The sequence below is a fragment of the Corticium candelabrum genome, chromosome 9 (genome assembly GCF_963422355.1).
Source record: "Corticium candelabrum chromosome 9, ooCorCand1.1, whole genome shotgun sequence".
Lineage (NCBI taxonomy): Eukaryota > Metazoa > Porifera > Homoscleromorpha > Homosclerophorida > Plakinidae > Corticium > Corticium candelabrum.
The window spans coordinates 8,419,561-8,443,221 of NC_085093.1; the positions used below are offsets into that span (position 1 = coordinate 8,419,561).

Consider the following 23,661-nt stretch of genomic DNA (forward strand, 5'->3'; position numbering starts at 1 on the left):
AGAAGAAGAAGAAGAAGAAGAAGAAGAAGAAGAAGAAGAAGAAGAAGAAGAAGAAGAAGAAGAAGAAGAAGAAGAAGAAGAAGAAGAAGAAGAAGAAGAAGAAGAAGAAGAAGAAGAAGAAGAAGAAGAAGAAGAAGAAAGAAGAAGAAGAAGAAGAAGAAGAAGAAGAAGAAGAAGAAGAAGAAGAAGAAGAAGAAGAAGAAGAAGAAGAAGAAGAAGAAGAAGAAGAAGAAGAAGAAGAAGAAGAAGAAGAAGAAGAAGAAGAAGAAGAAGAAGAAGAAGAAGAAGAAGAAGAAGAAGAAGAAGAAGAAGAAGAAGGCTATGTTTACCCAGGAATGCCCCTTCAGCCTGAGGCTGGTCTTCCAGGGGGTCCTGCTAGCCTCGCCCCAGACGCAGTGTGGATTGCAGCCCCGGATGCGCTTCCATCACCACTATGTCTGGTATGGTACCGCCTTTATAGACGGGAGTAAGTATGTAATCAAATTCTTTAGCGCGTGTCATACTATTAGCTAGGAACTGAGCTTTCGATTGGACTTTGACGTTGTTCTAGCCTCTGTACTTGTCTATATTGCGATTTTAGGCCGCTGTCAAGCGTTGGTAAGAGATTGCAGCTACGATAGAGAGTGTAGCGGGGAAATGGAAGATCAGAAATAGCACTTGCGGTGCATCATACACCTTTGAACGCGTACACAGGTTCTCAGTTGAAGCTGCAATGCGTCATATGCCTCTGCTGCAATGCATTGGACTGCTGCCTACGTACTGCACGCTAATTAGCGAAGATTCCATGTGACAGTCGTTTCCTGTAATCTACTACGCCGACAAAGTACACTTGTAACTGACACTAATCATGTCCCTAGGGACATGACTAACGCTGACTGCAAGGGGCGGTACCATACCAGACGTGGTGGTGGTGGTAGCGCATCCGGGGCTGCAATCCACAGTGCGTCTGGGGCGAGGCTAGGGTCCTGCAGCAGCTACCTAAGTAGGCTGCCTTCTTCCTCAGCATTTCTGCTGGTACTCTTTTATACTCCTGAGTCGAGGGAAGCATTTGTGTGATAGTTTCTTGCTTGGGGAAATTATTAGCCTCGGCCTCCCAGACCCGTGTAGCGCCGATTCAAAATCGTCCTCCAATCGGCGGTACACGAGTCTGGAAGGCCGAGGCTAGGAAATCCGAGCGCGCAAGAGGGCCTGGTACGAGGCTAGAAAATCTGTGGCTTGAACTTGCAAACCGTCAAGGTTTCGGATGTAAACACTCCATAAGATGACTCTAACCAACTGAGCTATTTGCACCATAGATAGAGGAATGACTATCCGGGGAAAGACGACGGCGGAGAGAGCGAGTCTAGATCAGAACGATACTAAAATGATTTTGGAAATAACCTTCTAAGCCAATCAGCGTCTTAGAACCGGAATGTCGGTTGTAAATTCTGATTGGTTTAGCAATAATTGGTTATGCTAATTAGGTGCACTAACGCTGATTGCTCGCGTGTGAAATCCTCGTGGGTGGCTAAGTGCACGCCAGAACCATGATGTGCGCACACATCTTAGTTTTAGTTTCAGCTACAGTTCTTCGATCTTTTCAAGTTTGCGGTGACAGGACATGCACAGCAGCGTCGCTAGATCGAGCCTAAGACCATCACCTTTAGATGACAAATGGTCGAGCGGTTAGACTAGCTAGCGGTCTGCCGAAGAATCAAAAGAGTCGCCGTTTCATGCCGTCCACCAAGATATCGCCGCAAGCACTGCAGACGTCTCTACTTCGTTCGTGAGATCTCATGGCATTTACAAACAATCTGTTGATCTAGATAATACGATCCTATGCTTTTAGACTACCGTTTAGCATCGCTTTCGATAAGTACTTCCGAAATCATTTTAGTATCGTTGTCCAGACTACGCGCCATGCTGTACATGTAGCTGTACCTGACTTGTAACATTTTGCTTGTTCTATGCACAGTATTTCTGCAGTCTGACAGCTTGAATTTCGGTGTGTGTGGCTGAACGACCGCGTTGTAGTTGCAAAAATCACTACAGTGTCGTCTTCAACAGAAATTTGACGCTCCACGGAACTTTGCGAAGGGGAACGTGCATAGTCCATGGCAGCGCGTCTGTTTGTCGGACGAAGCGACTGACCTGTAAGTACGCAAGTCTGGAAATCGACACGTTGCACTTTGTTTAGAATGCATTGGAAACCATATCTGAGACGAGTGTGGGTTGGACTAAAACCTCAGTATGCAAAACATTAATTTATAAGTGACGAGATAAGTGATTACAGACAATTTAGCACTGTAATGTGCTTCTCTACTCATTTCTATCGTTATTTCTGACAAGACCTAGCAATCGCAACATGAACTTCACTGTTCTGGTAAGAACTCTTTCAAGAACGTTTGGCAATTCGTCCATTGTCTGTGCAAGGTTGCCATTTACGACAAATCGCAAATACTGCTCGGTGAGCGACGGTGACTGCATTAATTATAAGGGCGTGGCACATTCCTCTAGAGCCGGACAGTCTAGATAAAACACATGGATTAATAGCAGGTGAGCTCAAAGTCCATTACAAGAAGGAGTCTCAGCACTAATACTCAGGAATGAAAACCGATTCGACCTAAATTTTAGTCTACGAGTTACCGTGACACCGCCTAGTATATGGCTCATCGCTGTAGTAAAGAGAGTGAAGCATCCAGACAGAAAACAGCAAGAAAGAGAAAAGAAAGCGCGCAAACAATAGACAAGTAACATCTTTCTGGAAATATTGACTCCAATATATAGTTTTGGAACACTGGACGGTGGGCCGGGAACAGCAGCGCTGAGGAGTACCTAAAGTAACACTCTGCCGGTCTTGCAAATCGTCTTGAGACATTGAAAGAAAGATCGAGAATGAGGCAAGCTTTTAGAAAGAAAGAACTTTCAATCACTCTTCAGCGCTGCAGTTCCCAAGTCATCATAAACAAATTGTCACGCATATCACCAGCTCAATTAAAATTTTAATTAATAATTAATTAATTAAGTTGATGAGAACATGCATTTACGACAAATTTAAAGACGTCCAAAGTAGCGTTCACTAGATTGAAATTATGTATTCTGAACTACAGAGTCTAGAGAAACGCTACGCCGATTTTGCATCACAAACCATAAGTTATCCCAGCCACGCCCTATGCCACTTACTAAGTCACGTGACTTTTTACAAAGTCCCATTTCTTCTGTCTCATACAGTACAGTAGCTTTTCGAAACTATGTCTTAGTCTCGCGTTTCCATCCATGCCCAGTTGATTGACCACGGCGCTCCTGGTCGTTTTATTTGATTCTGTGTTTGTCACTAGACTAATTCGTTGGTATGTATTCTTTTGTAACAATTAGATTATTTGTATTTTCCGGCCAGCAATTTAGCAGAAAATTTGGAGGGAGAACTATAAGAAAAATGGTGTTTAAATTCAACTGTTTAATTGACTGCAGAATATTGATAAGAACAATCAAGTGCTGGACATGTAGATGCATGATTCCTAGATACCAACGTACTTTACAAAATGATAATTCTGTTCTATGTCATCATACGTAAGGTAGCGGCAGTGTACTAGCTAAAATGAACGCTAAATGTTGGGCACATGGTAGTTGATTGCGATAATTATGCATACATAAATAGATAATTACTGATGATCATGGATCCAGTTGATTTGCTGCTAAACATGCTTGTGGTGGATGTGCCAGCCGTCCTTCAGTGTATCAACCGTTCTCCATCTTCCGCAATTCAAACACTACAATGAATACAAGCACAAAACAATTTAGAGGGGCAGTGATTATCTAATAATTTTAATTAAGGGATGCATGTAATCAAACTCACACTCTGTCCACGGAACATGTTGTAAAAGAAACAAAGAAGATCAATAATTGAAACAAACGAAATTGATTAGAACTGCTAGATAAATTTTTCATAAACAGTATTGACCTGTGGTAATCCTGCATCTCTCCAACTTCTGCCTCTTGCTGGAGACGGTTCACGGATGCCTGACGCCCGCACGGAGCATTTCATACAAGACGATGGTGAAATGGCTCCAGCACTGAATGAACGTCGTGAGAAGAGGCCTCTACTGTAGTGCGGCACGGCACTTCCTGCTCCAGTTGCAAGCCGGTAAGATCCCATGAGAGAAATGGATCCAGCACTTTGGGCACGAGAGTACGAGTAGCCACGAGGTCGCTTGTGTCCTATCGGAATCTGCTTGGCCCACCTTTCGGAAAACGAGCGAATGACTCGTCTTTCAAAATGGTCCATTTCTTGACGCTCTTTTTCTAACTGTTCCTGCTGAGTCTTCAATTCTGCGGCTATCCGGCGCCTATTCTCAATAATGCGGTGGCGTTGCGACTGGTGCAAGCTCTTAGTAAATTCTTTGTACTCTGTCTTGTTCAATAGTGTGTCTTCAGGTAGCCTGATGCTTCTGGCTGAGGTTGCAAGTGATACATCGTTCAGTGTAGATTCCGAGTAGCTCGTCAACTTGACCCTTTCCGCCTTCTCGTTCTCTGTTTCGCTTATTGGAGTTAAATAGTTCTCTTGCTCGGGTATGCAATCCCCTGAAACGGGAGAGATCATTTGGAGCTCTCTACTAAGTACTAATTAGCGAGGAGTGGTCAACAAAGATGTGCACGTGACATGCTCACGCGACGAACAATGGACGCGAGAAGGTGAAGCAGTACAGCTGTTGCATTTGTACGACTGCTTTTGTAATGCCTCGTGTTCTTGAATGTAGAAGTCTGATGAGCGATCAGGAAGAGCAAGCAGGGCAAGCGGGTTCTGCTAGCAAACGTAAGTATCCTTGGAAGGCGATGGCGTTTCTGATGGCAGCTGCAGCTACACAGAGGTTGAGGCTGTCGTTTCTTTGCTACTTTGTGTTCTTTACCTGTCTAGTATTGTTACGTAGTTACGCGTCATCCGGCCTTCAAGCAGTTCTTGAGCTCTACTTTACAACGTTTCTGTTGAAATCTACTTTGCCCTCATCTAGTAATCTTAGAATCAGCAAACTGGCGAGTACGTCTTTCAACATTTGGGTCGGAATAATGGACATGGCGTCGCTGTCTGCAGGATTTCTTGCTGATCTTGTGCTAGGTAAATTTAAATTAATTAAAAGTATCCAAAGCTATATTTACAGTAGTTGTTTTTAATTAACTAATAACTAATTGTTATATTTATGACCACAGGAAACTGCAAAACACAAATTATATCAAACTTTCTCAATTGTGCTGGAGTTAGTTTGCTTATGTTTTCTACTTGGCAATTACTTGCCAGTAGTCAGGAAACAGGTCCCACAACACATCCAGATCTCAACATGAACTCAACCTCTACAACCAACGGCGCTCTTGATCTGACTTTGGCATCAATTGGTTTACTGGTAAGTGCAAATTTATTATCTAATTATGATGTAAGCTGTTTGATATATTTTTGTAGTCCTTAGCTATAGGCTATGGCCAGCTGTCAGCAATACAGAGTGTGTTTGTTGGTGATCAGTTTAGTGATACGCAGGTGCAGTGCCATAACTACTTCCGTATTTCTTCTCTATCAAGTAGTGCTTCTTGTTACAGCAAGAAGCCAAGCTACACAGCTTTAGCTGGTACTACTTGTTTCTTAATGTGGGCAGTTTACTGTCAGAATCTGGAGCTCCAATTCTTCGTCAGACATTTAATTTTTTAATTTGTTACTCAACTGTGGCAGGTCAATCACACAATACTACAGATCTACTAATTTTATAAAAGGACTGAATACTAAGTCGACTTACATTTTCGTTTAGGAACTGTTTTTCTCTCAACAGTTTGCTTTTTCCTTGGACTTCCATCTTATCGAAAAGTTGCGTTAGTGAAAAAGGAAGACAGAGAGGACGTAAACAAGTAATGAAAGGAATAGTTATGTTTAATAGTATGCAATGTTGTAGACTATAGATGAGTCTGAAAGTCTTCTTGGAGGTACCAACAGGTGTGCTCTTGACAAATGCACACAAGATGAATCGACTAGAAGCAGATGGTGCAAGATAATGTCAACATTACGAGAACTGCAAGGAATTGTAAAAGTTTTCACACCACTTATTGTTTACTGGATGCTTTTCTACCAACAAAATTCTACTTGGGTGCTGCAAGGTGGCAGGATGAACTGCTATTTTGGAAATCTGCATGTTCCACCAGGCATGAATTGCTTTGTCACCTCTGATAGAACTTTGGTACAAATACTGCTGTTATACAGATCTGATGCCAAGCTTTAATGATGTGCTTGTAATATGTTTAATTCCACTCTTGGACTACTTGATATATCCACATATCGAGCGTGTTATGGGCTTCAAAGTGATGCCACTGCACAAGGTGCATCAGGGTATACAAGGAAAATTGTATTATAATGGTTTTGTATTAATCTCTATGCTAGATTGGAAGTGGCATGGTTTGTGCTGCCCTTGCTTTTGTATTGGCTGGTTTGTTGGAACTTTACATTGTAGTACCAGAAGTTGATTGCAGAGGAGGTGTGAGTTTGGCATGGCAGGTGCCACAGTACATTCTTATTTCATTCGCTGAAGTTCTGGTTGCAATCTCTGGTCTGGAGTTTGCATACTCTCAAGCACCAGATAATCTCAGGTTAGCATTTTGATTCGAGTTGTTCTTGCTGGAGCAGTGGATCTAGAGGTGGGCCAGGGAAGACACATGTAGTACTCTTGCTCTCTTAAAAGCATTGTTTAATTGTTGGGATACACAAAGTGCAGCTAGTGTATCTGTCACAGTTTGTGCCATCCAGAATGACGTCATTCTGAAATGACAACCTTTAGTTTGTTTGTGACCAGGGTTTCCCTCAGAGGGGAATACTTATAGGGGGAGAAACGCCCCTTTAGCTGGCTATGTTTTGCTTTCAATTCATTCTTTCATGGTACTATTATGTTGAAATGGTGTGCACCAAGCCAAATGTTCACATGCTAGTTTATGAGGCATGCACAAAACGTATCACCACTATTTATAGGTTTCATATTGGGATTCAGATCAAGGACCTCCTCTATGTGACTTTGACTTTGAAAGAGCTGTATCCCGTTGGTCAATTGATCAGAAATGGAAACTAAGCTGTAGGAACATGATCACCTGTAGGCCACACTTGCTACATACGGCTTCTGGAATTCAATAAGATAATGGATTGGTAATTGTATCAATCACGCACCCTCATTTGAGGTGATGTCTGGGGGAACCCTGCTTGTGTACATGTGTTTTTGTGTGCTTGTAAACTTGCAGTCATTGCTGCACACAACATGTGATGTGTGTACTGCACAATACACGCATTGGCATGAGGAAAGTGGGAAATGTTGTAACAATCTAGCAACCTTTGTTGCAAGATGTGTTGCAAGCTTTGATGTTGCTACCTATATGAGACACACATGAACCTTCATGTCGCATTTGTCTCCTATTCTCTGTGTATAGGTACATTTGCACATGTAGGGGTGATTTCTTAGGACAGAACTACTGACTGCAGCCAAACCATCTATAGGAGTTTAATTAATTAAAACTTGTTGTCAAGTAAAAGAATTTGACAACCATGAATGGGGGAGTGGGAAACATGTTGCCTTGTCTGGATCTGCTACTACCATACTCGCTTGATTATTACCCCACCCCATGGTTGGCCAGAGTAAAAAAGTCAGGTATGAGATGGAGCCTTTCTAAAAATTAACACTATAAAGTTGGCAATTGGCAGAAGTGATTGATTAATTAACTTAAACTGTATGCTGCTACACTAAAAGGTAGAGCTTCAACCACTGCCACTACCTAAAATATAGAAACCTAATCTTCTGGTATATGAGTCATCAATTACATTCAGATGTGGTGGGCATGCAGGCATGCGCAAGTTGAAGAAATATTAGCATTACTAAAGGCACAAATCTAGCAAACACAAATCTAGCAAACAGTTACTGTGGAAAGTGCCAATTAGCAATTAAAGGACTAAGCGGTGAGAGCATTGGTCAAAGTCAGGGCTGGGTAGTCTCGCATAGCCACACGAGACTAGGGCTGGAGACTACTTGAGCCCTAGGGTAATAATCAAGGGAGTATGGTATTTAAATGTGTTGGCAAAATTCAGCTTGCTTATTGTATTTGTTGTAGAAACATTGTCACTGCATTGTGGTGTATTTCACAAGCATTTGGAACTGCACTTATGGCTGGTCTTGTTGAAATAACAATACCCAGACAATGGCAATTTTTTGTTTATGCAGCTTTGATGTCACTTTTGATTGTTGTATCAGCTGCTTGGAACCGGAACTACAAATACAGAATATGAAAATGAAGTTAAGTTGAGCATTTGAGCATGTAATGTTGGGTCAGATCATACATATTGAAACAACAGCATTTTGATCTGGGAGTAATAGTATTTATGGTGCCAATTTGTATGAACAATTACTGAGTTTCAAGGTTACTCAGTACTGGCTACTGTAATTTATGAGAAGCAGACGTGCTTGTATATACACAATATTTAAATTCTGAGTATATTATATTGTCTTGTTTTTTTTCAGTTGTTGAGTCCATTATGGCCGTTTTGAAATTTTTGTTATATTGATCGAGCCAGAGAGTTTATAAGAAGTGAACAGTATGTAATTGATTGCTATTTATGAAGAGTATTGTCTCTAAATTAAATAACAGTGTTCAAACATGCTTCAGCATATCCTGCACAGTTTCATCAAACAACAGCCTTGCTGCACACGCTTTTATTACACCAAATTGCCAATAACACTCACCTTGTACTATGATTTAGACCATGAGTTAAAATGACCGAAAACTGTCATGACCATAGCCACTTTTGATCTCGTTCTGCACCTCCAGACGTATAGGGTTGGAAAACACAACGTCTTTCTAATAGATGTGGACTACGCATGCTCGGACTATCCAACACGCATGCTTGTTGATTGATCTCACCGCGACGCCTGCGTGCAGTCTATACACCTCATGTCACGCAAAGCTCTCACTGATGTGGGTCCTCGAGTGTATGCAGCAGAGAGAGTCGTTGGAAAGCGATATCGCCGAGTGAGTCAAGGTTTAGCCTACTGCTTGCTACAAGAGAGCGTCATTTGGAGTTCTGTGGTTTCAGAATCGCACCGAATATCTTGTCAAGTGGCGTGGCTGGTCGTACAAGTGAGTGGTCTTGGCCACTGTTGTTATGGTCATCTCACCTGGGTTTTTACGGTAGGCACAATACATGGGAACCTCAAGAGAACATCCTGGATGGGCGGCTGTTAGAGAGCTTCCATCAGAGGTAGAGAGTTTACGAATTGTTTTTCATCTGGACTGTTCGGGTATACTCTAGCTAGATTACTCTGAACTCTCGCTGTTTGTACAGTACGTGTACTAATGTATGTGGTAGAGTACGTGGTGTAATGATGCGTTTTTTCTTTCAGAGTTGCAAAGAGGAAACTGCTGGCTGAGCAGAGAGCTAATAGCGCTCAAGTACCAGTTCGTCGGGTTCGCGAGCGAAAGCTTAGAAGACGCGTCACTAATACAGTAGGTTTTAGTCACGTTATCTAAAATAGTTTGTCTTGTGTATTGTATATGTCTACTTTATCTATCTATCTCTTTATATACAGACTTGGACAAAATTATAGGGACACCTGGCATTTTTGTGTCTAGTCTAACTTTGGCACTGAATTTTTCTCTAGCAAAACCAAATGTTTTTCGAATTTCTTATTTCATGGATTGCGTCATTGTTAGTATGTAACATAGCTTGAGTTCAAGACTGCAGCTTTACTTACTACCTACTGCGCATCTAGTTTGCTTTGAAGAAGGAAGACGGCCATTCCTACTTTTCTTGTCTTTGTACACGTTCATCGCTCTTGGATGCTCATTCTTGGCATACAATCTAAGAATGCTCTGTAGTAGAGAGTGAAAGCAATTTTGTGGGTCCTCTTATCAACATTATGAAAAAAAGGCGAATCATCTGTTTTTGCGTGTTGATTTTGCGCATGTCATCTCAATTTGAATTGTTTTGCCATTTTAATCAATAAACAAACTTCAACGTATTCAAAAAACATGCGACACTAATTAATTACAAGAAATTCTTGCTAAGACAAAAACTAAAAAAGTTATAGCAACAAAAGAACATTGACATGCCACTTCCGGTCCACGTTTTACGTAGCAAAATCTCAAACTGCTACAGCCAAAATGTCAGCTGCACTAAAACCACTGCCCTTGAGACCGCCAAAGTTAGGCGATAAGTTAGCCTGAACGTTCAGCTGCAAGCAGTTGCAGAGTCTTGTTTCGTGCGATATTTCACGAGTTGCAGCGATGCCTCGAGGCAAACAGTTGAGTCTGAAAATGCGAGGGAAAATTGAAGCCCTTCACTCAGTTGGCCATTCTGTGCGTCAGATCGCAGCTTTTGTTCGCCGCTCCAGGAATTCGGTTCATTGGTGCCTGCAACGGCTTTCCCATGGCAGCAGCGATTATAAAAAACGACCTGGACTTGGGAAGGCAACGACAATCCGGGAAGATCATCGACTGAAGAGAATGGCACTGCAGAACCGCAGAGCATCATCATGACTGCTCTCGTATCAGCTGGCTGATGAAACCGGCAAGCAGGTATCAAGTAGAACAGTCCGTCGTTGTCTCAGTGAGACAAGAGTGAACGCTCGGAGGCCTAGAAAAAACCACTGCTAACAGAAAACCATCGGCGTTTGCGACTGGGATGGGCAACCACTCACACACAATGGACTTTGGATGACTGGAAATCTGTTCTTTTTACAGCTGAGTCAAAAGTCAGCATAGGAAACGATGGTGCTCTGTATGTTTGGCGTTGCGAAGGTGAGGAATTTCTCCCTGAATGTTGTGATCGTACGGTCCAGCACGCGGCTAGTGTGATGGTGTGAGGATCGATGTGTTGGCATGGTGTGGGGTCTCTGGTGAAACTGGAAGGTCGTTTGGACAGCACGGCGTACCAACAGGTTCTGGAGGAGCACATGCTTACAGACGCAGCGGCACTGATGGGAGACGACTTTGTCTTCCAGCAGGACAACCGCCAATCCACACGTCTCGGTCAACAAGACAATGGCTACGCCAGCATGACGTCACACTGTTGGACTGGCCGCTAAAATTGCCTGATGTGAATCCAATCGAGAACTTGTGGCATGAACTCAAAACTGCTGCCAACCGTCGCGAACCGAGAACTGCAGCTGAGCTCTGGAATGCTCTGCAAGAGGCGTGGCAGCAGATTCCAGCCGCGCGTGTTCGGAACTTGACAGAAAGTGTTCCGTGACGTCTGGACGCAATCAGGAGGGCGAGAGGCGGGAACACTTGGTACTGAGGAACTGGTGAAGGGCTTTAATTTTTCTTCGCATTATTAAAACCGGCTTTTTAAAAGCCACTAAACAAAATCAGAGAGAGTCTAACTTACGACGCTTACACAATCATGACGTCATACACTTTTAGGTCTTGTTTTCCGCAGTGCAAAACGTAAAGAAAACAATTTAGGGTCTACAGTATTCTCAAGAAACCTAACAATGAACGCGGTAGCTATTAAGTTCTTAACAATATTGATAGTTGGTAAATTGTGACCTAAATATTGTGTTACTACATACCCACAGCGGGGTGTCCCTATAATTTTGTCCAAGTCTGTTTCTAAAGGAGAGCTGTGTGTGTGTGTGTGTGTGTGTGTGTGTGTGTGTGTGTGTGTGTGCGTGCGTGTGTGCGTGCGTGTGTGTGTGTGTGTGTGTGTGTGTGTGTGTGTTGTGCAAACAGGAGTAAAGCAGGACTGTGTATTAGCACCCACTCTGTTTGCTCTGGTTCTTGCTGTAATGCTAAATGAATGAAATAGTTGATCTGAAAATAGAGGAGTCTCAATTCAATATCGTATGGATGGTGGTTTATTCAATATTCGCAGATTGATGTAGCCTCGAACTTCCAGACCAGAGTGCGCGCGAAGCGCGAGAACTCTAGTTTGGACCAAGTTGATACTAAAATGATTTCAGAAATAGCCTTCTAAGCCAATCAGCTCCTCATAGCCGGAATGTCGGTTGTAAATTCTGATTGGTTTAGCAGTAATTGGTTATGCTAAGTGCACTAGCACTGATTGTGCGCTTGTGAAACCTGCGTGGGCGGCTAAGTGCACGCCAGAGCCGTGATGAAGACTCTGGTGCATGCACACATCTTACTTTTAGTTTCAGCTTCAATTCTTTGATATTTTCAAGCTTGCGGTGACAGGACATGCATATCAGCGTTGCTAGACCATCACCTTTGACAACTGGTCGAGCGGTAGTCTCACTAGTCGAGCGGTTAGACTAGCTAGCGGTCTGCCAAAGAATCGGAGAGTCGTGGTTTCATGCCGTCCACCAAGATATCACTGCAAACACGGCAGACGTCTCTTCTTTGTTTGTGAGATCTCATGGCATTTACGAATGATATGTTGATCTAGGTAAAACAATCCTATGCTGTTAGACTACCATTTAGCATCGCTATTGATAAATACTTTCGAAATCATTTTAGTATCGACTTGGTTCAGACTAGAGTTCGCGCTCTCTCTCGTCTGGAAATTCGAGGCTAAGATTTATGACGAAATCTAAAACTGTAACCACAAGATTACGAGATCTGCTCTTTACAGATGACTGTGCTCTGGTAGCACATTTTGCTGATGATATGCAAGAAATTAATCTCTTGTCAAAGCAGCTATCAGTTTTGGATTGCAAATAGATATCAAGAAAACGGAGTGCATGTTTCATCCGATTCCTGGTACTGTAAATGCTGGCAAGGACATTTTTGTGAATGGTGAAGCACTAAAGAGGGTATCCTCTTTCTCTTATCTTGGCAGTGTTCTTTTAGAGGATTGTAGTGTTGATAAGGACATTGCTGCATGTCTGCAAAAAGCAAATAGAGCGTATGGCGCTCTTCAATGAAGATTATGGAGTCAACAAGGAATAAGAATAAAGACTAAAATCAAAGTTTACAAAGCAGTCGTTCTTGCAACTCTTCTGTATGGATCACAAACGTGGACGCTATGTAGAAGAAATATTCAGGATCTAGAAAAATTCACCTTTGCTGTCTGAGTCGAATATTGAAAATTCATTGGTTGGAAAGAGTGACAAACATAGAAGTTTTGCAAAGAGCTGAAATAACAGGAATTGAATACATGTTGACTCAACAGCAACTAAAGTAGGTAGGTCATGTCTCAAGAATGGATGAGAGACGTTTACCAAAACAAGTGCTATACGGTCAGTTGTTAGATGCACCAAGAAAAGCTGGTGGTCAGAAGTTGAGGTTCATTAAGACACAATCTACAGAATATCGATATTGATCACTAAAATTGGGAAATGATAGCATGTGGCTGTTCAATGTGGAAAAAAATATGAGATTAGGTTTAGATCGTTACGAGGAAGGTAGAATTGACAAAATTGAAGAAAGAGACTAATGCGGCACAACTATACACCACAAAACTTGATTATTGGTACAAAGAACATTTGTAATATCTGTCATTGAGTATGTTGTTCCAGAATTGGACTGTTTGCACATGAACGTGCTCATCAAAACAAATTGTAAACAACTGCTGAATAGAAGTTGTGAACTCATTATTGAGTAGCGAAAAAGAAGAAGAAAGAAGAAGAACTGAGTGTGTGCGTGTGCGTGTGCTTGACCAGGCGTATCTTCGCCACACCAGGTTCGATCTTCGCCAAATTTGGCTGGTGCTTGCCGAATCAATGCAGATTGACAGTGAGGTTGTCGTCATATTCCGGAGTCTTCTCGGGGTGCCGATCAAATCTACCTCAAGTTGCACGTGAATTTGATTGGAGCTGCACGTCGGATCTCCGCCAAATTTAAACTGCCCATGGTTGATTTCAGACGATATGCATGGAGCATGTCGTTGATTGCCAGGGATGTTGAAAAAGGCAAAATATTTTTGGTATATCCGGGTCTTTGAAAATATACCTACGTTTATTTGCCCATGACCGCGTGTCAATTAGCTGCCATGTTTGATAATTCTGTTTCTGGCAATGGCCGCAAGGTTTTGGTGACGATGTTCAATGGGACTGTTGAAATGGCTGCCAGATGAGATATGCCTATGTATGAGCATTAAATAGTTGCCACATTCAGTATCTCTGTTTTCTGCAATGGCAGCAACGTCTTTGAAGTGACGACGTCTAATGGAACTGTTAAAATGGCTGCGACATGACGTGAATCTACACATCTATATAAAGACAAGATCCTATTTGTTTGTTTGCGTACTACTTCCTCACGCTCGGCTCATAGTCACTCGAATTCTCCAGACAAGCTTACCGAATGAAGAGGAGCATAACCATATTAGTTTCGATTTGTGGGTCCCCTTTTTGTTGGTTGACCCTCGATCGATAAATCTCTCTATTCTGTTCGACATCAATCAGATTGCTAAGCACAACGTTCAAGAGCATAGCACACAAGGGAATGAACGGTTTTCGCTTTTGCATAGTCGAAATGGAGCGTTTAATAGGACATTCTAGGGTAGACTCTTACCCAGACCTTCTCCTCGTCCGCGCTCCACGTGTTTTAGCACATGCTTTATGTTCCACTTGCCAGGAGAAGGACTGGTAACATATTATGTTGTGGTAGGTTTTTGGTGTGTTGATTGGTCAAAACTGTAACGCGAGTCAAAAAACTTTTTTACAAAGGCAAGCGTAGGATCCTATTAGAATGAATTGAGTAGCAATTACCTTGACAATTAGACGGTTATTAGCAATTGTTGCCGTCACGTGTTGTCTGGCAGCTCTGCTGTGGACATCCTGACAATGATGTCTTCTCCAGCCAGAATTGACAGAGATGTCTCTAGCTGCTCAGTACGAAGAGGATGATAGCCAATAGACGACAACAGCGCGTACAAGGTGCATTCGCTACAGCAACTGTAAACCAAGGAATTTTTGGTACGTCGAAGTGGTCGAGTGCTTGAAACTCCTGTGTGGATGCACAGAATATCATATAGTACGTAGTAGTTGACAGCAAGTAGACATTATGCAATTGTGCTCAGCACAGCTAGTGTGTACAGCAGGCGAGTTACCAATACCAAGAACTGCTGGCATCCAGATCCCAACGTTGATGAGACGGAAACTGACACGGCAGCACATTCCTTAGCAAATGCAGAGATTGATTCTTCTATGTGTGAGGGTGCCGCAAACAAGAGCAAAAGAATTCGTTTGCAGTATTGGCAATACGGCTCTGAACTGCGTTTAAGTATCGTGAGGTACGCTGACTTGAAGCCGCCTGGGGCATAAAGTGTCGTATACGATGATACCATGTTTCTGGACATTGCTGCTGGCTGCTTACACAAAACTTTAGCTAGAGGTTTTTCTTTTGGTACCTCATAAGTCATACTGAAATTACTGAAAATAAATCGCCACCGAAAATTTCTTGGTTTACAGTAGATAGTGAACCTACAATGTTCATGAAGCGAGGTTTTCGCTCGTCTCAACGAAAACGATCTACTTTGTAACTCTAATTTCTGAACAGTTCCTAGAAAGAGCACAAAGCTTTGTGTTTTTTTGTGTTGACTGGCGACGTTTAGCGTAGTACTCTCGTGAGACTAATTACTTGCCTCCATATTATCAGTGCAGGTGGCAACAAGTTACAGGATTGGTTTCTAATTATACTAATGAAATAAATGGTCACATGACATAATATGTTACCAGTCCTTCTTGTCGCTAGTAGAACAAAAAGCACGTGCTAAAACACGTGGAGTGCATGAGGAGGAGGACTGGGTACGAGTCTAATTCTAGGTGATGTCACAATTAAATGCAAGGTCACAATACACGACGGCACAATGGGTTACTTAATCGTTTCTCTCTTAGAGTTCAAGAGACGACATACGTTTAATATAAGTGCATTTTGTTTAGTCTAGCTAGGAGTGTTTCATTTCTTTGTTGCGAGTTTAAGAATTTCTAAATTAGAATTAGATTGACATCAACTTGAACCAGCTGTCATTATCCAAAGCTAACGAGCGGCATACGGAATCTAATTGTAAATGGAATACTTGCTGCTAAATTACTTACTTAGAACATCTAGCTGTAACTAAAATTTTAGACAAGATACTTTCATGGTAATTCCTCACAATTGAATGTACCCGGGCGAAGCCAGGCAATGTAGCCAGTAAGTCATATATTCGGGAAACAGATTACATGAGTGAGTAAGTCACTGTCCATGACTTCCAAGTTTCTGTTGCCCGGACATAAATCTCTGAAGGGATTTCTCGGTACGGGACATTCGGTTACATTCAATGGGACTGTTGAAATGGCTGAGAGACGAGACATTTCATTGCATTATATACGGATGAGTAAAAAAGTAGCATGTAACTTTCAAGGTTCTACTGCCCGGATATAACTCTGATTGGGATACTCGCTGCTAATTTCTCGGAAGAGGATACTCGGTTACATTTTTGTTTTTCTTTGACGGAGAGTGAACAGTGAGCTAAATCAAGACGGGAAAATTGCTTGAAATTTCTCGGAACAGGGCACTTTGTTACATTATCTTGTCTTCAATGGGATATTAACCAACAACCAATAATCCAATCAGCCCAGGCGAATTCGAAGAACGGTATCTGTAACGGCATATGTACTTTGGGATACTCTACCGCTGCTAACTTTACAGAATTGAATCTAATTGAATGGGATATAACTCTGAACGAAATAGTTCATAAGAATTTTGTCCACCGCTGCTTATTCTGTGAATGAGATATACTTCATGATAAATTCTTAGAACAGGATACTCATGCAACAACATAAATTTTTTGCAATCGAATCTGCCTCCACTCGCACAGATTTCTGTGGAATGGCTCATCGGATCTCCACCAAATTTAAACTACCCGTTTCTGACTTGGGACGGTACTCGCATTGAATCGTTGCCATTTTCACTACACCTGTTTGCTACAACAGCAGCAAGGTGACTCAGCGCGACGTTGCCGCAACTCTGAGTGAACAAACATGATTGCTTGTCAAACTGGCAACATCCAATGGGACCACTGAAATAGCTGCAAGATAAGGCGTGATCTGGTGATATATACGGGGAACCAATTATCTGAGTGAGTAAATAACTGCACGTGGCATCCAAGTTTTGCTGCCCGCATATGTAACTCTGAACGGAAGACTTGCTGCCAATTTTTAGGAACGGGACACTCGGTTACAGTTTCATTGTTTTAACAGGATAATAAGTAAGTTAGCACCTTCCAGTTCATTCTAATGCTTGCCCATACCAGTTTTGTGTAGATCAACTGTACGTGTCGTCGCCATTTTGCATCGCTTCCAGTGATTGAAGATTTCTCGCTGATTGAAACCACACTTCTAGCGTTTGCGTTTGTCTCCAAATTCTGATTGTATTTGCATCAAATTGAACCTACACATTTCCAGAACAGGACATTGTTACATTTTTATTGGTCTTTAATGGGATATAACTAACAATCAATAATCTAAGCAGCTTGGGCGAAGAACGGGTTACTCAGTTACTGTCTTTTCCCCATAAGTGTGAACTAGGAAGTTAGGAATGAAGTAGAGGTCACACCAGGTTGGCTCGTTAGAGCACTAAGAGCTGTTCCAGCTGCTGATTCGTTGGTCTTACAAGATAATTGGATAATAACCATTGCTCCACCCATTTTTCTTTGATATGCAAAAGTATTATCCTTCCGTTTCGTTTGTAGGAAGGGTTTAGATAATTTGATAAACAGAAATGCCAGACCTAGCGGTTTCTAACGATACCAAGATCATCACGAAAGTCCAAAAAACAGCAGAAATATGGATCAAAGTTCACACTTATGGGGAACAGACAGCAATGTATATAAAGGTGTGCTGCACTGTCTAGTGTGTCTGCATACTTTCGAAAAAGCAAGTTGCAGCTTTACCAAATTCTGCTCGTGCAAGCCAGATCCAATCAAGGTAGATGTTGAAGAGGTCATTGTTTTCCAGAGTTATCTTGACTATGCGATTTCTTGTCAATCGAACTTCCTTCGTGGCCTCAGATGGTACACATAGGCCCTGAGCAAGTGTTCCAGCTAGGCTGTTTGAGCACGGTGCGGTGCTGTGCTTTTGTCTCTGTGTGCCATGCCCTAATTTGAGGTGCTGTGCCCTTTTCACTAGTCTGTGCTCTGGTATATGCAGCGTTTGGTCACAGATCTTTGAAATTCCAGCATGTATCGTAAATGAGCTATCAAATCTCGAACAGATCCAGGATAGTAAGATAAGGGCTTTGACATGAAAGTGCTATTGTGCATGTCACCGCCTGAAATGATGCCTGTTGGCTATGCATATTGAAGGCAGAGAGGGGGAGGGAGAGGGAGAGAGAGAGAGAGAGAGAGAGAGAGAGAGAGAGAGAGAGAGAGGGAGGGAGGGAGGGAGGGAGGGAGGGAGAGAGGGAGGGAGGGAGGGAGGGAGGGAGGGAGGGAGGGAGGGAGGGAGGGAGGGAGGGAGAGGGAGAGGGAGAGAGAGAGAGAGAGAGAGCACATTTTGTGAACATCCGATCGAATTTGGAAGAAGTCTGGTCAAGAGGTACTTTGGTCAGACTTTATGTTCGGCCAACTCTTTTTCTTTATTTTGAGCACTGCCCATATGGTGGATGGCCCACATGCCTTGTAATGCCGTCGGCGTCGCCATTTTCAAATCCTACCTGGAACCCTATCAATGTATTGTTTGCCAACAGTGATGTAGATAAAAGCAAGATTTTTCGAGTATATCTAGGTCCTTAAGAAGTATGGCTAACTGTTATTTGTCTGTGTATAGCATGAGCGTTGAATAGCTGCCATATTCGCTACCTCTGTTCTATATAAAAGCAGCAACGTCTTTGAAGTGTCGACATCTATTTGGAAATGTTGAAATAGCCGCAAGAATGGACTTGATTTGGTCACTCGTATGGGGGAAACAGGCTATCTGGAATTTTGTATTGCTTTTGCCAATATCAAGGAGTTAGTGAACAGTATGACCGCTTACCATCGCGGTGCTTATGTTTTTATGGACTATTAGACTGTGATCCAAGTAGTCCAATTCGCTTTGCCCGTTGGCCACCACTCTCAGACTTTTGTTTCATGACTGGAATTGCTATTTAGCTAGAGAACGTGTAGTTTGGCATCCAAATGAACCCAAGGAAATACACAGGTATTCATGGCAACCAAGATACACCTACTTGAATATTGTCCTCAAATATTCTCAAATGTGGCTTGAAGAAAGTAGTTCTTACTCATACCTCTACTTTTATCAATCCTTTTCGTCTTTAAGGCAAACAAAAGACAAAAAGTGCTATTACCGAAACGTTTAGCCGGGTAATGTCCGGGTAGCCAAGTGTTGCGACCTTGTATCGCAACGTAAGAAATAGTTGAAAGAGAGTTAGAACCTTTAGGCTAGAAAGAGTGCTTGCGCTGAAGGACATATTTATTGAGTCAACGTTAGTGCCAACCGGAGTGCTACAACTGCGGATGAAGAATATCAATGGTTGGCCATGGCAGAGGTCGAGTTAATTAAACCCAAAGAAGAGAAAAACAAGGAGAGTAGCGCTAAACTTTCTTACCAGAAAACTTTGCTGCAGCTTGTCTTCCGTAGCTCCAACCAAAGATGCCAGATTGCCTATACATGTTTCCCAGAACGGAATTCAACACCTACTTTTCTCTTTATTTAATGGACAACTAATGCAAATTTATAAGTCATTTTTAATCAATGCGACGTCATACTATTTCTGATTGGTTTTTGTGCCTCCCTTTGATCGGATTCTGGATTCGTCTCTGGCATGCATTTAGCATACACATTTCTTGCTGACAAAATGCTAGAAGTGTATTAGAATGGTTTACAATAACTACCAAACAGATTTATAATAGATGAAACAACTCACAAAATGGTTACTAAAAGTGGTTTATTACTGATATTCAACATATCAGGCGGTGGCACTGAATGCTGCACAGATTAGGAATGATGCAAATTGGTTGTTAGAAATTGAACGTGAGAATCTTATTGTTAGAGATATTCTTTGTCACGAATCTTGCTCCAAAAAGTACACTAGTCCAAGGTCATGCACTTCAAGGGATTCTGAAGAAATCTTTGGCTAATGAGCCAGAGCCTATCATACGTCAGCTTGCCCCACCATTATGTTAATCTGCTTTCCAGTGAAGGAGTAGTTGTAAATCAATACAGGCCTAAGCAACTCAAGTCAAGGCTAAATAAAGCTGCACTTTGGCAATCGCCTAATATTATATCGACCAAAGCTTTGCAATGTGACTAAGTTCATCTTGCCTAGTACTGCTGAGCCTGGTCCAATCATTGATTTTGCATTCAAGAGCTTGAAAAGACACTGAGTGTACAGATGGTGTTCTGGACCATGATACTGAGAGTAGACTGTACTGCCTTTGATGAGGGTGATAATGTACACACACGACACAACTTTGAAGAAGACTCCAGAGATAGAATCCCAACTGTGGATTTGTGCAAGATGTTCTCGAGTGTCAGACCAAGTTGTACCACCAAAAGAAGCTATTTCTCTGAAGATGCCATTAAACTTCCTGAGTCACTCATCAACTTTTTGACTTGGCTGGTAGGTGGCTTGATTTATAGAAATGACTGCTCTGCTTCCAGTCAATCTTTACATCCTCAAGGGTCATGTACTGTCCCTAGGACAAGACATTGTTCACATGGCCACAAAAGGTTGAGTATAGGTTCATTAGCCATGAAGCATATGACAGGAAGTGTGGAACCATTGGCATTGTTTAAAGGGTAACTACAACGCAAAATTCAAAAATTGTTTTAGATTTTTAAGTTAAGTCTTTGCTGAGATATATGTAGCAGGTCAAAGTTGCTTTCGGTTGTTCAAGTTCCGGTAACGGGTTATAACGGGTGTGGTGTAGTGTACACGTCACAGAGGGAAACTCCACGCTAGCGTGTATTGTAAACAAAGGAATCTGTGGCAAAAGAATGGTTCGGTGTTGCGTGGCTGCAGGATGCACCAATTCATGCAAGTCATACCAAGCGTGTTTTGATTTCCGAAGATCCCAAGCTAAGAAAGAGTGAGAATTGCAAGGAGGATGATTGCAGAGACGTTTGTGTCGTTCGGGCGACCACTACTGAGTACGACGCGTCTTACTGAGTGGACAGGAGTCCGTAGTAGCCACTTTTAGCCTGATACGTACAGCCAGGTCTATTCAAGAACTTGGTCTGGGTTATAGAAGAGCAAAATTTGAGGCCACCATTTTCCAACTACCTGCCTCCACACTTCAAGATCGCAGCACTCTGGTACCTGTGGAACCTTTGCAAAAGAAAGGAGAGGCGAATTTGAGAAGCAGGAGGGTAAGGAAGACTCGTGTAGGACTAAAAGTACTGAAATGGCTAGGAGAGGTCAGGCTCTGATGACTCTAATATAGACTCTGCCCCACCATCATTCGTGTCTAGAGGTGCTTGATCATCATGTGTAGTGAATGCAGTCGTATGCATTACAGTATACTGTACAGTGAAGTCAAACCTTGTGTCAACGAGAATTCAACATACGAACTTCAACCATTTTGTTCTTTTTCTCACAGCAATAGAACTCACCTGAACACTGTGCCATTCTTGTCGCTAGTATTATTATCGCGTCATTATTGGAGACAACCTCAAATACGTTTGACAGCTGACGCCCTACACACAAGTACGTATCCATCATCTTACAACGACAGCAGCTGCATCTGTGATGGTTGTTTAGTTACCCAGATGTGCATCGATTACGTTTGCTACTTCTACTTCTACTTGCGATGGTGATAGACTATTGGGTAGCCTGGCCTCTTCCTTGTCCCAAACCTTCAGAGACACTGTCGCTGAGCTCGATACTCTGTGGTCTAGGCACTATAATGGCTCCCAGCAGATCTTCTTCATTCTGCGCTTCATTTGATGACGGAACGTTCTACCATCACATAAGAACCTCCAGATGACTCTTCAGAAGAAGAATTGTTGCTGCCGTCGCCTCTACCCTAGCAGCGTTGCCTTGGATATGAAGATGCAGTCATTTTTACAGGCCGCTGACTATACAGACACACATGCATTTCCCCTCTGTGACGTGTACACTACACCACACCCATTATAACGCGTTACCTTAATTAATTACCTTGAAGAACCGGAACCAACTTTGACCTGCTATATCTCAGCGAAGACTTAACTTTAAATCTAAAACTATTTTTCCTGTTATTTATGCAACTAGAACTATCAATTTCCAACATAAAAGAATTTTTTGATTTTTGCCTTGCAGTTACCCTTTAATCGATTTGGACATGGGTTGTCAGGGATGCAAATGTGTGAAATTGAAGGAGCAATTAATGTACTTTAATAGGCTATAACAGCAAAAAGCCATCAATGCCATGTTCCATATAATATTGCTCTCTTCCACACCAGCACAAACTGATATTGATTATGACAGTGACCGTTGAACTGATCCTACCCCCAAACCAAATTTCACTGCATCTTGTAGACGTATGGTATATATACTGTCACATCTGATACTTGCAGTTGGTATGTGTCTAGCAAGACTTTCTATGGATTCTAACAAGAATTTCTTTGTCACACGACAACATCTTTGGCCAGCTAGAAGACCAGAAAGTGCCATCATGGTCATGCAGCTTTCAATGCCTCTATTTCTTCTTGTGATGATATACATACAGCAGCAGTTGGTTAGATGCCAGTAATTTTGTCTTCTCTAACATACAGTGCCTTGCCAAAAGTCATGGTAGTGCCAAGTATTTCTTGTTGTTTGCAAATCACATACCCACAATACTCAAGTTATCATGCCCACAATACTCAAATTGCACGATAGCCATAAAGCAACACCTAATGAAACTCGCTGGATGAATCTATTTGAATTATGCCTCCACGCAAGGAAATGACAACAGATGAGCGGTCTGAAGATGTTGGTATGTGGAAGGCGGGAAAGAAGATGACACAGATTGCCAAAGCGCTGAAGCGGCCATTGACAACAATATCGAATGTAGTGAGAAGGTACAAGCTCAACGGACATGTTCATAACATGAAACGAGAGGGAAGGCCAAGGAAAGCAACAGCAAGGGATCTGCGCCATTTGGAAAGAGTGGTGAAGGAGAACCGACGGAAACCAGCAAAAACAATAGCACCTGAGTGGAGCAAGGCCTGCTCAAAATCTTTCAGTCAGACAACAGCAAGAAGAAGGCTGAAAGACATGGGGTATCACGGTCGTGCTGCTTGAAAAAAGCCTTTCATTTCTGAAAGCAACAGAAGGAAGAGGGTCTGTTGGGCAAAGGAACACATTAGAAAAACGGTCGAGGATTGGAGCAATGTGGTATTTACTGACGAAAGCCGCATCAAACTCAGTGGCAGTGATGGTAGAGTGTTTGTTTGGAGAAAGACCACAGAAGAATGGCTACCAGTCTGCACTTTAGGCACAGTAAAGCAAGGTGAAGCTGCCATCATGATCTGGGGTGCCATGACTTCATCAGGTGTTGGACCTCTGACTTTCCTTGAAGGCAAAATTAACGGTGAAAAGTACAAGAAAACACTGGAAAAACACTTCCTGCCTTTAGCAGCCGAGAGAGGTAGACATGGAATGTCAACTGTTTTGCAAGATGACAATGCTCCTGTACACAGAGCGAGGAAGGTGGCGGAGTGGAAGACCCAACATGGCATCACATCCCTGGACTGGCCGGCGCAGAGCCCAGATCTGAATCCGATTGAACATTTATGGATGATACTGAAGAAATCTATTGGTGCAAGAAAT

The 23,661-nt window shown here is 42.4% G+C and overlaps 3 protein-coding genes across 5 annotated transcripts in view; 2 read left to right on the forward strand and 1 right to left on the reverse strand.

Moving 5' to 3' along the window:
• LOC134184791 (glutamic acid-rich protein-like) overlaps positions 1–869 on the forward strand; it is a 1,088-nt gene extending 219 nt beyond the window's left edge. Inside the window, exons 2-3 of the mRNA XM_062652536.1 lie at positions 3–395; positions 858–869. Coding sequence (XP_062508520.1) covers positions 3–395; positions 858–869 — 405 coding nt within the window. The remainder of the gene's footprint in view (positions 1–2; positions 396–857) is intronic.
• Positions 870–3,114: 2,245 nt separating this feature from the next.
• Positions 3,115–8,807, reverse strand: LOC134184293 (uncharacterized). Of its 2 annotated transcripts, XR_009970641.1 has the most exons (3): positions 8,730–8,807; positions 3,836–4,560; positions 3,115–3,749 (listed from the first exon to the last, which is right to left on the reverse strand). XR_009970641.1 is itself a non-coding variant. In XM_062651947.1 (2 exons), the coding sequence occupies exons 1-2, from the start codon at positions 4,577–4,579 to the stop codon at positions 3,675–3,677; spliced, it is 714 nt and encodes a 237-aa protein (XP_062507931.1). In that variant the 3' UTR covers positions 3,115–3,674. The 2 variants fall into 2 exon arrangements, 1 of the variants encoding a protein (XP_062507931.1); XM_062651947.1 differs by lacking the exon at positions 8,730–8,807 and having other exon boundaries at positions 3,941–4,579.
• LOC134184292 (solute carrier family 15 member 1-like) lies at positions 4,640–8,736 on the forward strand. Of its 2 annotated transcripts, none has more exons than XM_062651945.1 (11): positions 4,640–4,671; positions 4,737–4,847; positions 4,908–5,092; positions 5,185–5,375; positions 5,432–5,506; positions 5,566–5,695; positions 5,772–5,860; positions 5,913–6,159; positions 6,218–6,333; positions 6,395–6,600; positions 8,101–8,736. In XM_062651945.1, the coding sequence occupies exons 1-11, from the start codon at positions 4,640–4,642 to the stop codon at positions 8,273–8,275; spliced, it is 1,557 nt and encodes a 518-aa protein (XP_062507929.1). In that variant the 3' UTR covers positions 8,276–8,736. The 2 variants fall into 2 exon arrangements, with proteins under 2 accessions (XP_062507929.1, XP_062507930.1); XM_062651946.1 differs by having other exon boundaries at positions 8,211–8,736.
• Positions 8,808–23,661: the final 14,854 nt, after the last annotated feature.

Excerpts from the sequence above, each read along its gene's own strand:
- LOC134184293 (XM_062651947.1), bottom strand. The coding sequence starts at position 4,579 with ATGATCTCTCCCGTTTCAGGGGATTGCATACCCGAGCAAGAGAACTAT. Across the intron at positions 3,750-3,940 it reads GAGATGCAGGATTACCACAG|TGTTTGAATTGCGGAAGATG; the intron begins GTCAATACTGTT and ends TATTCATTGTAG.
- LOC134184292 (XM_062651945.1), top strand. The coding sequence starts at position 4,640 with ATGCTCACGCGACGAACAATGGACGCGAGAAG. Across the intron at positions 4,848-4,907 it reads GCAGCTGCAGCTACACAGAG|TTACGCGTCATCCGGCCTTC; the intron begins GTTGAGGCTGTC and ends ATTGTTACGTAG. Across the intron at positions 6,334-6,394 it reads AAGTGATGCCACTGCACAAG|ATTGGAAGTGGCATGGTTTG; the intron begins GTGCATCAGGGT and ends TCTCTATGCTAG.